Source organism: Sus scrofa, chromosome 14, assembly GCF_000003025.6.
Source record: "Sus scrofa isolate TJ Tabasco breed Duroc chromosome 14, Sscrofa11.1, whole genome shotgun sequence".
Taxonomy (NCBI): Eukaryota; Metazoa; Chordata; class Mammalia; order Artiodactyla; family Suidae; genus Sus; species Sus scrofa.
This window is the reverse complement of record NC_010456.5, coordinates 76,087,800-76,103,349: the sequence shown is the minus strand read 5'-3', so window position 1 is coordinate 76,103,349 and position 15,550 is coordinate 76,087,800. Positions and strand designations below refer to the sequence as shown.

The window sequence follows — 15,550 nt, the reverse complement described above, 5'->3', positions numbered from 1 at the left end:
TGTTTTATAGATAGGATCATTTGTGTCATATTTTAGATTCTATATATAAGAGATATTACATGGTATTTGTCTTTCTCTTTCTAACTTACTTCACTTAGTATGAGAATCCCTAGTCGTATCATGTTGCTGCAAATGGCATTATTTTGTCCTTTTTTACAGCTTAGTTTTCCATTGTATGTATGTACCACATATTCTTAATCCATTAAGCTGTCAGTGGACATTTATGTTGTTTCCATGTTTTGGCTATTGTGAATAGTGCTGCAGTGAACATATGGGTGCATGTATATTTTTCAATAAAAGTTTTATCTGGAATATGCCCAGGAGTGGGATTGCTGGGTCATATGGTAGTTCTATATTTAGTTTTCTGAGGTACCTCCATACTGTTCTCCATAGTGGTTGTACCAATTTACATTTCCACCAACAGTGAAGGAGGGTTCCGTTTTTTCCACACTCTCTCCAGCATTTGTTATCTGTTGACTTGTTAATGATGGCCATTCTGACTGGAGTGAGGTGGTACTTCATTATAGTTTTGATTTTCATTTCTCTAATAATTAATGATATTAAGCGTTTTTTCATGTGCCTACTGGCTAACTGTATGTCTTCTTTGGAGAAATGTCTGTTTAGATCTTCTGCCCATTTTTGATTGGGTTGTTTGTTTTTTTGTTGTTGAGTTGTACAAGCTGTTTGCATGTTTTGGAGATTAGGCCCTTGCCTGTTGCATCATTTGCAGAGATTTTCTCCCATTCTCTGAGTTGCATTTTTGCTTTTTTAGTGGTTTCCTTTGCTGTGCAAAACCTTTTGACTTTAATTTGGTCCCCTTGGTTTATTTTTGTTTTTATTGACCTTATTCTAGGAGGTAAATAAGATGTTGCTGCGATTTATGCTAAAGAATTTTTCTGCCTGTGTTTTCCTCTTGTTTTATAGTATCTGGCCTTATATTTAAATCTTTAATCAATGTTGAGTTTATTTTTGTTTATGGTGTTAGAGAATGTTCTAATTTCATTCTTATACATGTACCTGTTAATTTTTTCCAGCACCACTTATTGAAGAGACCATTTGTTTTTCTTAATTTTGAAAAGGGCAGAGAAAGGATAAGGACAGCTCTTTAACAGATAGTTTGTCTATTTCAAGTTTCCTGAACTTCTGCTTTCTTATTGGGAACACCGTCATGGTTATGCTTGAATATCTTTCTTAATATTTACCCTAAAAGCAAAATGGTTTTAAAGAATGTGAGAAGAAAATGAGAGTGTAGTCCTAGAACTATCTCCCAGTGCAACTGAATGGCCAGCCCTCTTTCTAATCTGTAAAAGAACAGGGACTTAATCTAAATTTAAATGTTAAACAGAGATCACTAAGGTACTTTTCAATACCACCTCATTCCAAGTTCTTCACTTTCTTAGAACCCTAACGTCTGGGGCGTGAAGGGCCATCTCTATTTTCTGAGTGGAAATCATGCTGAGGCCAAGGCATGCTATGAGCGAACTGTTAGCTTTGTAGTAGATGCTTCTGAGATGCACTTCATCTTCCTGCGACTGGGGCACATATACCTGGAAGAGAAAGAGGTAAGGGATAAATGATGGGGAGTGACTTTGTAAATTGGGTCATGGTCTGGGACTTGGTTACAGTTCAAGCATTAACATCCATCTTTGTGGACTAAAAATAGTGATGTGATAATGACACTTTTACATCCAAAGGTAACGTGACGTGTCAACATCAGATAACCAGTAATATTAGAAGCAGGATTCCAACCTAGGCAGTCTAATACTAGAATCTGGTTTTAACCATTATGATACCTAAAAAGGTGTTAAGAACTCAGTAAGTGTTACTTTAGCTAACTTTCCTTTATTAGCAATAGTAGAAATATTCTTGGCTTAACTAACAGAAAGTGTTATGGCGTCAAAAGAACCTCTTCAGGAGTTCCTGTTGTGGCTCAGCAGGTTGCTTCTGTGAGGATGCAGGTTTGATCCCTGGGTTACAGATCTGGCGTTGCCACAAGTTCTGGAGTAAGTCGCAGATGTGGCCTGGATCCAGTGTTGCTGCGGCTCCAATTCGACCCCTGAGTCAGGAACTTTCATATGCTGCAGGTGTGGCTGTAAAAAAAAGAAAAGAAGAGAACTTCTGCAAACTTCCTCCTCAACACAAAAGGTTATATTTAATTCAGCTAAGGCTAACCTCATTCCACAAGGCACTCTGATATGACTCTTCAGCACTTCCTCTCCACACTTCCTCTCTCTATTTTATGAAACACCCCAAGGTCTTCTAAAAGAAATTCTCTCCTATGGAAAATTTTAAATGCATACCAATTGGTAAGTTAGATTAGTTATGGGTAGTAGAATGAACCAACGTGGATGCACCCTCCTACTTCAACAATTATCAACATTCTGCTAGAGACCTTTGCTTTTGTTTTGGCTTCATTTCATTTATCCTTCCAGGACACACTATTTTATTTAAAACAAAACAACAACAGCAACAAGAAGTTTCGATGCCTTATAATTTAAGGAGGAAAATTTACATAGGCTTGAGAGAAAAACCAATATCCCATTGCAGTGAATTTAAAAAGTTTTCTTTCTGATGTCAATGCAAGCTGTATCCTCACAGAGCTACTGACTTAAGCAGTTCCTAGGCAAGCAGTTCTTAGGCTCTTTACTGAGGCTCAACTATAGCTCCATCTACCACATCAGAATTACAAGATAAGTAGTACTTTGTGGGCTATTTATTCAGGAAGCTTTTTTTTTGAGTTTTTCTAAATGTCTCTTAGACTTCTGTAGAGAGCTTCTAAGACCTTTTACAACCACAAAATCTTAAAATAATGAGTCTCTATCAAGTATACCCCTTAGTTCAGAGCTTCTGTATCTGTCATTCCACCATATAGTGTTGCTTTTAAGTGAAAGGGGATAATCTATAATGTCTAGGCAGAATTCAGATAATCTTTGTGGTCATTCAGAACTTTCAGTGTAACTCCTTGCCTCAACTCTTACAGAGACTATAAATGTCTTTGGGACTGATTCTACATCGGTCTGCCCTTTAATTTGGTCTTTCTTCCTCTCACTAGTCTTCTTGCGATAGCGTCCTTAAAATAGATATAAAAATATAATCCAAGCCCCAAATAGCCAATACAATATTGAAAGAAAGAAATAAAAGTGGTGGACTGACCCTGCCTGACTTCAAGACTTGCTTTATAGCTACAGTAAGCAAGACAGTGTGGTATTGGTGAAAGAACAGACAAATAGATCAATGGAACAGAACAGTGAGACCAGAAATAGACTCACATACATATAATCATCTGATCTTTGATAAAGGAGCAAAGGCAATATAATTCAGCAGAGAAGATAATATTTCCAGCAAATGGAGGTGGAAAAACTAGACATTCACATGCAAAAAATATGTATGTAGATGCAGACCTTATACCCTTCACAAAAATTAACTCAAAATGGATCATAGACCTAAATGTAAAATGCGACTATAAAACTCTAAGAAAATAATGCAGAAGAAAACCTATATGATACTGAATGTGGTGATGACATTTTAGGTTAAACCACAAAGGCAAGATCCATGAAAGAAAAAATTGATAAGTTAGATTTCACTGAAATTAAAAATTTATGCTCTGAGTTCCCACTGTGGCACAATGGGTTAAGAATCCTACTGCAGCAGTTCAGTTGCTGCAGGGGTGTAGGTTTTGATCCACAGCCTGGTACAGTGGGTTAAAGGATCTGGCACTGCCAGAGCTGTGGCGTAGGTCGTAGCTCTGACTCAGACTTAATCCCTGGCTCAGGAACTTCTGTATGCCATTGGTGTGGCCATAAAAACAAAACAAAACAAAACAATAGCAAAAAAAGTATGCTCTGCCAAAGACAAAGTCCAGAAAATGATAGGATAAGCTGTGGACTAGGAAAAATATTTACAAAAGATACAGCTGCTAAAGGATTACTATTCAGAATATACAAAGAACTCTTAAAACTGAATGATAAGAAAACAACTCCATTAAGAAATGGGCCAAAGACCTTAAGAGACACCTCATCAAAGAAGAAATACAGATGGCAAATAAGCACATGAAAAGATGCTCCACATCATGTCATTAGGGAAATACAAATTGGAACAATAATGTGGTATCACTATACACCAAAATCTGGTCAAAATTTGGAACACTGACAGAGCCAAATGCTGTTAAGTATATAGAGCAGCAAGAACTCTCATTCATTGCTGGTGGGAATGCAAAATGATACAGCCACTTTGGAAGACAGTATGGCGATTCCTTTTTTTTTTTTTTTTTTTTTAAGTCTTTTTTAAGGCTGCATCTGAGGCATATGGAGGTTCCCAGGCTAGGGGTCAAATTGGAGCTGTAGCTGCCAGCCTGCACCACAGACACAGCAATGCGGGATCCAAACTGTGTCTGTGACATACACCACAGCTCAAGGAAACGCTGGATCCTTAACCCAGTGAGCAAGGCCAGGGATCAAACCTGCATCCTCACGGATACTAGTTGGGTTCATTAACTGCTGAGCCACGATGGGAACTCTGGCAATACCTTGCAAAACCAAGAATAGTCTTAACATAAGATACAGCAGTTGTGCTCCTTCTATTTTCCTAAAGTTGAAAACTCATGTCAACACAAAAACCTGCACATGGATGTTTATAGTGACTTTATTCATATGGGCCAAAATTTGGAAGCAACCAAGATGTCCTTCAGTAGGTAAGTGGATAAACAAATCTGTGATACAGCCAGATAATGGCATATTACCCAATGATTAAAAAAAAAAAGGAGCTATCAAGCATGAAAAAAAAAACCCACAAAGGAACCTTAAATGCCTGTTATTAAGTAAAAGAAGCAAATCTGAGAAAGCTATGTACTGTGTGATTCCCACCGGATGACATTCTGGAAAAGGCAAAATCATGCAGACAGTAAAGATATCAGTGATTTCCAGGAGTTGGAGGAAGGAGAGTGATGAGTAGATGAAGCCCAGAGACTTGATATATCAGTGAAAATACTCTAATGAGGGAAAGACATCACACCTTGTCCATACGTAAAATGTACAACACTAACAGTGAACCATAGGGTTAACAGTGGACTTTGAGTGATGATGATATGCTAATGTTCATTATTTATAACAAAATGACCCCTCTGCTGGGGGATGTTGATAATGGGAGAGGCTATGCACGTGAGGGGACAAGGGGTAAATGGCAAATCTCTGTACTTTCCTTTCAATTTTCTTGTGAAGGTAAAACTTCTCTTGGAATTCCCTAGTGGCTCATCAGGTTAAGGATTGGCATTGTCACTGCTGTGGCTCTGGTTACAGCCGTGGCGAAGGTTCAATCCCTGACCTGGGAACTTCCATATATATATAATCCAAGGACTCATCTAATTTAGATTGGTATAGAATACAATTACAGTAGCGCCATGATTGTCCTAGCAATGCTAGAAGAATAATAGTTTAGTGGTGCTGTCTTCTTACAGTATGAAAAGGCGAAGAAAACCTACCTGCAAGCCTGTAAGAGATCACCTTCATGCCTCACCTGGCTGGGACTGGGAATCGCCTGTTATCGGGTAAGAGGATCAAGGCTTGACACGAGGCATACAGCTGACCTTGACTCCTTGGTCTTCCAAGCACCCTGAAAGTTTGTGATGATGGTGGGAAGCAAGCAGGGCAATCTTCTCTAATGAAGAGTTGCTCTTCAAAGCTGTTCAGTAAACTGAAGTTCAATCTGAACTACAAAATAAAATATTCTTTAAAAATCTCATAAAAACTGAAACATGAAGCTATATAATAAAAAATGGCATGTTGTTGGGTATAAAAGTTCATAATTTTATGAGGTTATCTGTGAGAAAAAGGCAATATGGATATGAAGAACCTACTCAATTAAATAAATTAATTGATACTTATTAAGCTCTGTGGCGCTTCTATGTTAAGGAGGAGTTGCTAAAGCTTTTGTTAGACCTTTTGTTCCACCACTCCTAAACACTTTTTAGTCACTTTTCCCACCTTTCCTCCAATCTTTGAAAGAGGTGTGCATTATCCTGAACTTGTCTACTTCCTTCATGTGTATTTTTGCTTGGCCGCACCCACAGCATGCAAAAGTTACCAGGCCAGGGATCAAACCCACACCCCAGCTATAACCAGAGCCATGGCAGTGACAATGCCAGATACTTTATCTGCTAGGCCACCAGGGAACTCCCCTTCATGTGTATTCTTGATTCCATCCCTCTCCTTTTCTCCTAATCCCTTACTCTTTTAATATTCTTTTCTCTTTGATGATTTACGCTTTTAAGTTTTCCTTCTCTATCAGCTCTTTCCCTGTACTTTCCCCCTTCTTACTAAACAACAGCAACAATAACCTTCCTGGTTGTTATCCTTAACCAAAAGAGTTATCTACATTCCTTGTCTCTTATTCCTCACTGCTTTTTTTTTTTTTTTAACCGTAAGGGTAGCATATGTTCATTATAGAAAATTTGGATAATACAATATAAAAATAAAATATTAGGGTATTGATAATTCCACCACTCAGTGATAATCACTGTAAACATTTTCGTCTTTTTTCATACATCTATGAAAGCAATTTTAGTGTATAAAATTGTAAATAATGTATTTACTGCTTTATAATTTCTTTTCTACTTAATATAGCATTGGTACCTTCTCATCATCAAATAGTCTAAAACGTGAGTTTTGATAACTGCATGGTATTCCCTAGTTTGGATGCATAAGTAAAATTACCATGTAATTTATCATACAAACCAGGGCACCCCTGAGAACGAAAGGGGTGATATTAATAATTACACTAGGACATAGATTGTCCCAAGCCAACCGGGACATGTGGTCACTTACATATAAGTCATATGCTCCTGCTCCCCCTTCCCAAAAAGGATGTAAAAGATGTGTAGCTGTTAGAAACCTAACAGCACTGTTGAAAATACAAGAAGCCAACTATTCAAAGTCGTGCTTATGTTTAAGTAGTGTAAAAAGTATTTTCATTGAGACAGAAACTCAAAAAAAAAAACCCTTAGGTTAAACCCTGTTGCTAAGTTGTCCAAGTAATGTCTGCCACACCAGCAGTGTTTTAGTCACACTATCCCTAGGTGTGGATATACTGCAGTTTATTTGACTGCCCACTATTATTGGACATGTCTTTTGTTTGTACAATTATACTATTATAAATAAAGTGGAAATAAACATTCTTGGACATAAATCTCTGTGCCTAATTCTGTTATTTCATTAGGATACATTCTTTAAAAAATGTAGAATAAATTTGAAGTCTTTAAATTGTAGTGTCAGCTCACCTTCTAAAAAGGCTGTATACTGATTTATACTCTGCCAGAGTTGTGAGAGTTCATTTTACTATTACTTCATCAACAATGGGCATTATCATTTCCCAATTTGATAGGTATCTTAATTTATATTTTCATCACTAATGAAGTTGAAATCATGTACTACATGTATTTATTTATTTGTGAATTATCTTTTCATTTCCCAGGTCCCATTTATCCTTCAGTTTGTTGCAATTAGGTGTATACTCCTTAACACTTTGCTGACACTTCTCTGACAGGGACCCCTTATAACATGTTATTGCCAAAAACAGTGGACACTTACATGAAGTCTCTGTAGCACTTAACCCATTGACTGCTTCCTTCTTGAAGCCCTCTCTTTCCTTGACTTTCACAGTACAGTATTCATATTCTTCTAGTTCTGTGCCTTTCTGGTAGCCTTAGCCGTTTTTGTTGGCTCCCATCACAGTTGTTGGGTCCTCCTGGGTTCTACAGCCAGCTCTTCTCCTGTCACCTTATTTATTCTCCCTAAGAAATATTACCTACCCCAGGGGTCTTAACTACCTCTTGTGTGCTAATGAATCCTAAAGCTTCAGTTCATACCACTTTTCAAATTCTGACCCTTATATCAAATAATGCAATGGACAGCTCCATTTGATGGCTCCCTAGACACATCAAAATGTACATATCCAAAATGTAACCTAACTTAAATGTGAAGGATTCTCGCATTCTTTAAGCCTGCAGGTTCTACATTCTCTGTCTTAGTAAATGGGACTGTCATGAACCTAGTCCACAAAGCCAGAAACTTAAAAGCTATCCTAGTCTACTCCTATTACTTTTAAATAGGCATCGAATAGCCTATTGATTTCATCTCCTGAATGTCTGTTGAGTCCACTCTCTCCTCTCTATTCCTGTTTGTAATGCTCTAATTTAAGCCTCATCCCCCTGCTTATCTGTGAGGGTGGTCTCCTGTCTTCTTTCAGTTCATCTCCCACATTGTTATCAAAGTGGTCTCTAAAAATGCAATACCAGGTTACTCCTTTATTTAAAACCTTGTTTCAGAATAACATTCAGATTTTTTTTTTTGAATGATCTAGTCTTTCTCTAACTCTTTAGTCTTACCACTTCCTTTGTTCTCTCTCCGCCTCTCCCTCCTCCCTGTCCTCTGTCTCTCCTTCCTTCTTTCCCTCCCCCTTCCTCTCTTCTCCAGCCACACAGGTATGTTAAAAGTTTCCTGAGGAGTTCCTGTCGTGGCTCAGAGGTTAATGAATCCGACTAGGAACCATGAGGTTTAGGGTTCGTATCCCTGGCCTTGCTCAGTGGGTTAAGGATCCAGCATTGCCGTGAGCTATGGTGTAGATCGCAGATGTGGCTCAGATCCTGAGTTGCTGTGGCTCTGGCGTAGGCCACCGGCTACATCTCCGATTAAACCCCTAGCCTGGGAATCTCCATATGCTGTGAGAGTGGCCCTAGAAAAGGCAAAAAGACAAAAAAAAAAAAAAAGCCATGCTCTTGGAGCCTCCATACATCTGTATATGAAATTACTTTTACCTGGAATGCCTTTCTTCACCTTGTACAGCTAAAAAATTCCTATTTATCCTTCAAGGTTCACCTTAGCAATGTTTCTTTTCTGATGCCATCCTTTCATCTCAGGATAGACTTATCCCTCTTTTCCTTTGTCCTTCTGCTAGATTATATGTATGTTTTATTATAGAAATGTTTATTTTGTATCATAACTCTATGTATTTGAGTTTCATTTTGTTTTAATTTTTTCCTGTATTTGCTATTGAATTCTTTAGGGGCAGGAAGTTGTGTTTTTTTTTCTTTTTATTCCCAGTATCTAGCATATTGCCTGACATAGAGTAAATCTTTAGCAAATATAGGTTGATTGAATCAATATCTCTGAGACATTTAAAGTGTGGGCCAAGGTATGGGCATTGCCGAAAGACCATTCTTCTCATTTTCTTGACCCTAGAAACCCATTATTTTCTTTCCTAAGAGAAAAAAATGAAGAGCTACTGGGGAGAGGGAAGTACTTTATCCTTTCCTTAGGTGGCCTTTTGGAAGATTTTACAAAGCAAACTTAGTTTTAGGGAGCAGCAATGATATCCATGTGCCCAGAGCTCAAGGAGCACTCTAGAATCTCTCAATATTGTATTGATTGCTCAGGCTTGTACTGTTAATAACTAATATTAGGGGAAAGAGAAACTTTCTGAACAATAGTATTTTTACAGGCTAGTAGGACTTTTAACCTTAAGAAAGGGATGCACAATATAAAAGAAATAAACAAGTTATCTGACAGCCCACTGTGTATGGGGAAATCACTGAATGATGCACACGTGACTGCATACTTCCGATTTTCCAACCCTGTCACCTGAAACTTCATGGTTCATGGATGCCCTGATGGGCCTGCTTAGAGGAAAGGAAGAAGAGAGGAGTGAAAATTGAGAGCACAGCAGGCAGGGCTCCCGATTCCCCCACCTGACTTTTTAATTAGAACAGTTGTCCTTTTTTTTTTTTTTTTTCCGGTCTTTTTAGGGCCACACCCACGGCATATGAAGGTTCCCAGGCTCGGGGTCCAATCGGAGCTGTAGCTGCTGGCCTATGCCACAGCCACAGCAATGCTGGATCTGAGCCATGTCTGCAACCCGCACCACAGCTCGCTGCAACGCCAGATCCTTAACCCCCTGAGCAAGGACAGGGATTGACCCACGTTCTCATGTATACTAGTCGGGTTTGTTAACCACTGAGCCATGACAGGAACTCCAGAGCAGTTTTACTTTTAACTAGTTTATGTATTGGAACACCACCACATAAGATTTTATTTGAAGAAAGAGTTCTGTTGCTAAAAATTTTAAAAGTTAAAAACTTTTAGTATGGGTCATGTACACCAATGTTATTTGACTTAACAAATCACACATGCTTTTCTTTTTTTCTATCAAGTTGGAGGAGCTCACAGAGGCTGAGGATGCTCTCTCTGAAGCCAATGCACTGAACAACTACAATGCTGAAGTATGGGCCTATCTGGCTCTGGTCTGCCTGAAAGTGAGTGTTTATCCTTAGACAGTGCTCTCATAGGGCAAAGAGGTGAGGGACCAAGTAAAGAAAGAGCAGGGGTCATCAATGCATAATATTTGAGGTTTCATAAACTTCATATTTGGTCATTATATTGATGAGGAAAGAGGCCATGTCTGAAAAGCCTCTACTTAGAATGTGCTTGAAAATCATATGCTCAGGTGTGTTTGTCTGGAATGGAGATTCTAAAAATGGGAGCAAGGCACTTGGGTTTGGTAGTCCCAGGTGAGTGGGAGTGGGGTGAACTGGGGTTGATTGCTAGTGGGGGTTCCAGGTGCAGTGGGCTCCCTGTGGCACTTTTGAGCTGCTTAGCAGGCCCTAGCCCAGGTCACACAAACCAAGCTCAGCCTAGTGTGTCCCTTGCCTCAAGGTGAAGGAGCATGTATGGATCAGATCTTGGTCTGCAGTTGCAGTTAGGAGCTGTCTAAGGGCTGTGTATGGGATGGAAGATTAGACTTGAGGGAAATGAGAAGTTCTGCTTCTGCCCTCCTCAGCACTTTCTTCCTGTCTGTGCTCTCACATTTAGGAGCTCAAGCCCGGGAATTGTATAGTCATTCCATTTATGCTCTGGATCTATCAGAAATGTCATATATGGCCTAGAAAAGCTATATAAAAATGCAAAGATAAAAATCAAGGCAAAGTAGGCTACGGGGATGCAGACAAATGAATTACTAACAAAAGGACCAACAGATACCACTGATAGACTAAAGCAGTTTTCCCAAAAGATCCCAGCATTTAAAAAATGCACCAGGGAGTTCCCTGGTGGCACAGTGGGTTAGGAATCTGGTGTTGTCACTGCTGTGGCTCAGGCTGCAGCTGTTTGATCTCTGGATCAGGAATTTCCACATGCCACAGGTGTAGCAAAACAATTAAAAAATAAAAATGTACTTGATGCTATTAAACATCTTCTTTATAATTATCTCTGACATTTTTTGCTGAGATCAGAATTCAGATAGATACTTTAGAAGTTCTCATCGTGGCACAGCAGAAACGAATCCAACTAAGAACCATGAGGTTGCGGGTTTGATCCCTGGCCTCGCTCAGTGGGTTAAGGATCTGGTGTTGCTGTGAGCTTTGGTGTAGGTTACAGATGTGACTCAGATCCTGTGTTGCTGTGGCTATGGCGTAGGCCGGCAGCTATAGCTCCAATTGGACCCCTAGCCTGGGAACCTCCATATGCTGCAAGTGCGGACCTAAAAAGGAAAAAAAAAAATAGAATTCAGATAGATACTTTAGATATTCAGACAGAGTTTAGATATTTATGTGATACTAATCATGAAAGTAATGGTATTTGTATTTAAAATGTATTTAGTTATATTTAATGACCAGATTCCTGAGTTCCTTTTTCATTAATTTTCATTTAAAAAAATTAAAAATGGGAGTAATACTGTATCAGAATATAACAAGATCAAAGACCAGCAAAAGAGATACTCTACTAGTATTTCTGAGTCATTCCTTTCTGTTAAACTGCTGGCTGAGGATGCTTATCCTTGATATAGATGGGAAATTAGGTATGTGTGTGGGGGTGTGTATTCTGGGAGTTTGTGGTAGCTGCTTTCCCTATAGAGAATAACCCACCCACAATTAAAGTAACTTGCTTCAGTAACTTGCACATTAGGCTAAGATCAAAATAGGGGTAATGAGAGTGGCATTCAGTTTTCTATTGGCTGGCACAACAAAGAACTGTCAGAATAGTGTGAACATTAGAAAAATTAACAAAAATTACTGAATTTTTCTCTTTGGAGTAAATATCAGTATGAGACATACTTAAGTCCTTACCCCAGCTCTGCCCCAAATAGCTGTGGGATCCTGGGAAACTTACTTGACCTTGTCAGGCCTCATATTCTTCATCTTTAAAGTAAAAGGGTCAAAATGGAAGATTTTTATACACTTCTCTCAGAAACTAATAAATCAAATAGGAAAAAAATAAGTATATGTAATATTTGAGTAAAACAACAAGGTTGAGCTCAAACATCAATTATAGAAGCCTGCATTTAATAATCAGAGAATACATATTCTTTCCAAGCACAAATTAATTATTCATAAGAGTTGACCATATGCTAGATCACAAAGAGAGTTTTAATGAATATATAGAGATCACACTGTGGTAAAATTATAAAGCAATGATAAAAAGATAGGCCAAATGGCTCACATACATTTATAAACTTAAAAACATGCTTCTAGGAATTTTCAGGTAGCCTAGCAGTTAAGGATTCAGAGTTTTCACTGCTGGGCCACGGGTTCACTCCCTGGCTGGGGAACTTCTGCATGCTGCAGGTGCATCAAAAAAAAAAAAAAAAAAAAAACCGCCCCAGTCATCAGGACAGTGTGGTACTGGTACCAAAACAGACACACAGACAAATGGAACAGAATAGAGAACCAGAAATAAACCCAGACACTGACACCTATGGTCAATTAATCTTTGACAAAGGAGGCAAGAACATAAAATGGGAAAAAGACAGTCTTTTCAGTAAGTATTGATAGGAAACCTGGACAGCTGCATGCAAATCAGTGAAACTAGAACACAACCTCACACCATGCACAAAAATAAACCCAAAATGGCTGAAAGACTTAAACATAAGACAAGACACCATCAAACTCCTGGAAGAGAACATAGGCAAAACACATTCTCTGACATCAACCTGACAAATGTTTTCTCAGGTCAGTCTCCCAAAGCAACAGAAATAAAAGCAAAAATAAACCAATGGGACCTAATCAGATGGACAAGCTTTTGCACAGCAAACGAAACCAAAAAGACAACCTATGGAATGGGAGAAAATAGTTTCAAATGATGCAACTGACAAGGGCTTAATCTCTAAAATATACAAACAGCTTATACCACTCAACAGCAAAAAAGCCAACAACCCAATTGAAAAATGGGCAAAAGACCTGAATAGACATTTCCACAAAGAAGATACACAGATGGCCAACAAGCACATGAAAAAATGCTCAACATTCCTGATTAGTAGAGAAATGCAAATCGAAACTTCTCACACCTGTCAGAATGGCCATCATCAATAAGTCCATGAATAACAAGTGCTGGAGGGCCTGTGGGGAAAAGGGAACCCTCCTGCACTGTTGGTGGGAATATAACTGGTACAACCACTATGGAGAACAGTATGGAGGTACCTTAGAAATCCATACATAGAACATGCTTCAAACAAAATAAAATTAAAAAGAAAAAAATAAAAAAGAGTCATCAAAACCATAAAATGTGGGCAAGGGATGTTAGGAAGTAAATACCCTTTTTGTTTGTTTGTATGTTTCTCTTCTTAATTTTAATATAGTAATGAAGTGTTTGAACTTACAGGACCATCAGGCTAAAACACACAATTATGGGAAGGGGTTAGCATACTTAAAAAACAGGGCAACCACAAGCCAAAACCAAATATTGCATTTGCAAAAAATGAAAAAAAAATACACTCAAGCAGATAATAACAGGAGACCATCCAACCAAAAAAAAAAAGTAAAAGAAAGGAAGAATGGAGAACCATAGAATCAACTGGAACACGAGGTTCAAATGGCAATAAATAATCATCTATCAATTATCACCTTAAATGTCAATGGACTGAACGCCCCAATCAAAAGACACAGAGTAGCTGAGTGGATAAAAAGGCAAAAACCTTCAATATGCTGCCTACAAGAAACTCACCTTAGGACAAAAGATACATATAGATTGAAAGTGAAAGGGTGGGGAAAAATATTTCACGCCAATAGACATGACAGAAAAGCAGGAGTCTCAACGCTCATATCAGACAAAATAGACTTTAAAACAAAAGACATAAAGAAAGACAAAGAAGGACACTATTTAATGATTAAGGGATCCATCCATGGAGAGGATGTTACTATCATCAACATATATGCCCCAAATATAGGAGCACCCAGATACATACAACAAATATTAACAGACATAAAGGGAGATATTGATGAGAATACAATCATAGTAGGAGACCTTAATACCCCCCTCACATCAATGGACAGATCCTCTAGACAGAAAACCAATAAAGCAACAGAGATTCTAAAGGAAACAATAGAAAAGTCAGACTTAATTGATATCTTCAGGACACTACATCCAAAAAAATCAGAATACACATTCTTCTCAAATGCTCATGGAACATTCTCAAGAATCGACCACATATTGGGACACAAAGTGAATCTCAATAAATTTAGGAGCATAGAAATTATCTCAAGTATCTTCTCTGACCACAATGCCATGAAATTAGAAATCAACCATGAGAAAAGAAATGACAAAAAACCTACTCCATGGAGACTAAACAACATGCTACTAAAAAACCAATGGGTCAATGAGGAAATCAAGAAGGAAATTAAAAACTACCTTGAAACAAATGATAATGAAGACACAACCTCTCAAAATCTATGGGATGCGGCAAAAGCAGTGCTCAGAGTGAAATTTATAGCAATGCAGGCCTTTCTCAAAAAAGAAGAAAGATCCCAAATTGACAACTTAACCCTCCACCTAAGCGAATTAGAAAAAGAAGAACAAAAAAGTCCTAAAGTCAGCAGAAGGAAGGAAATTATAAAGATCAAAGAAGAAATCAATAAAATAGAGACTCAAAAAACAATAGAGAAAATTAATAAAACCAAGAGCTTGTTCCTTGAAAAGGTGAACAAAATTGACAAACCCCTGGCCGGACTCACTAAAAAGAGGAGAGAAAGAACCCAAATCACCAAAATTAGAAATGAAAAAGGAGAAATCACAACGGATACAGCAGAAATACAAAAAACCATAAGAGAATACTATGAACAACTACACGGCAACAAGTTTGACAATCTGGAAGAAATGGACAATTTTCTAGAATCTTACAGCCTGCCAAAACTGAATCAAGTAGAAACAGACCAACTGAACAGACCGATCACTAGAAATGAAATTGAAGAGGTCATAAAATCACTCCCTACAAATAAAAGTCCAGGACCAGATGGCTTCACAGGTGAATTCTATCAAACATATAAAGAGGAATTGGTGCCCATCCTCCTTAAACTCTTTCAAAAGGTTGAAGAAGAAGGAATACTCCCAAAGATATTCTATGAGGCCACCATCACCCTCATTCCAAAACCAGACAGAGATACCACCAAAAAAGAAAACTATCGCCCAATATCATTGATGAATATAGATGCAAAAATTCTCAACAAAATCTTAGCCAACCGAATCCAACAACATACCAAAAAAATTATACACCATGACCAGGTTGGGTTCATCCC

The 15,550-nt window shown here is 38.2% G+C and overlaps 1 protein-coding gene across 5 annotated transcripts in view; it reads left to right on the top strand.

Moving 5' to 3' along the window:
• CFAP70 (cilia and flagella associated protein 70) overlaps positions 1–15,550 on the top strand; it is a 124,630-nt gene that overhangs the window by 96,549 nt on the left and 12,531 nt on the right. For all 5 annotated transcript variants that reach the window (XM_005671099.3, XM_005671098.3, XM_013983341.2 and 2 more), the window contains 3 exons: positions 1,401–1,562; positions 5,453–5,542; positions 10,199–10,300. In XM_005671099.3, the coding sequence (XP_005671156.1) occupies positions 1,401–1,562; positions 5,453–5,542; positions 10,199–10,300 (354 nt within the window). The remainder of the gene's footprint in view (positions 1–1,400; positions 1,563–5,452; positions 5,543–10,198; positions 10,301–15,550) is intronic.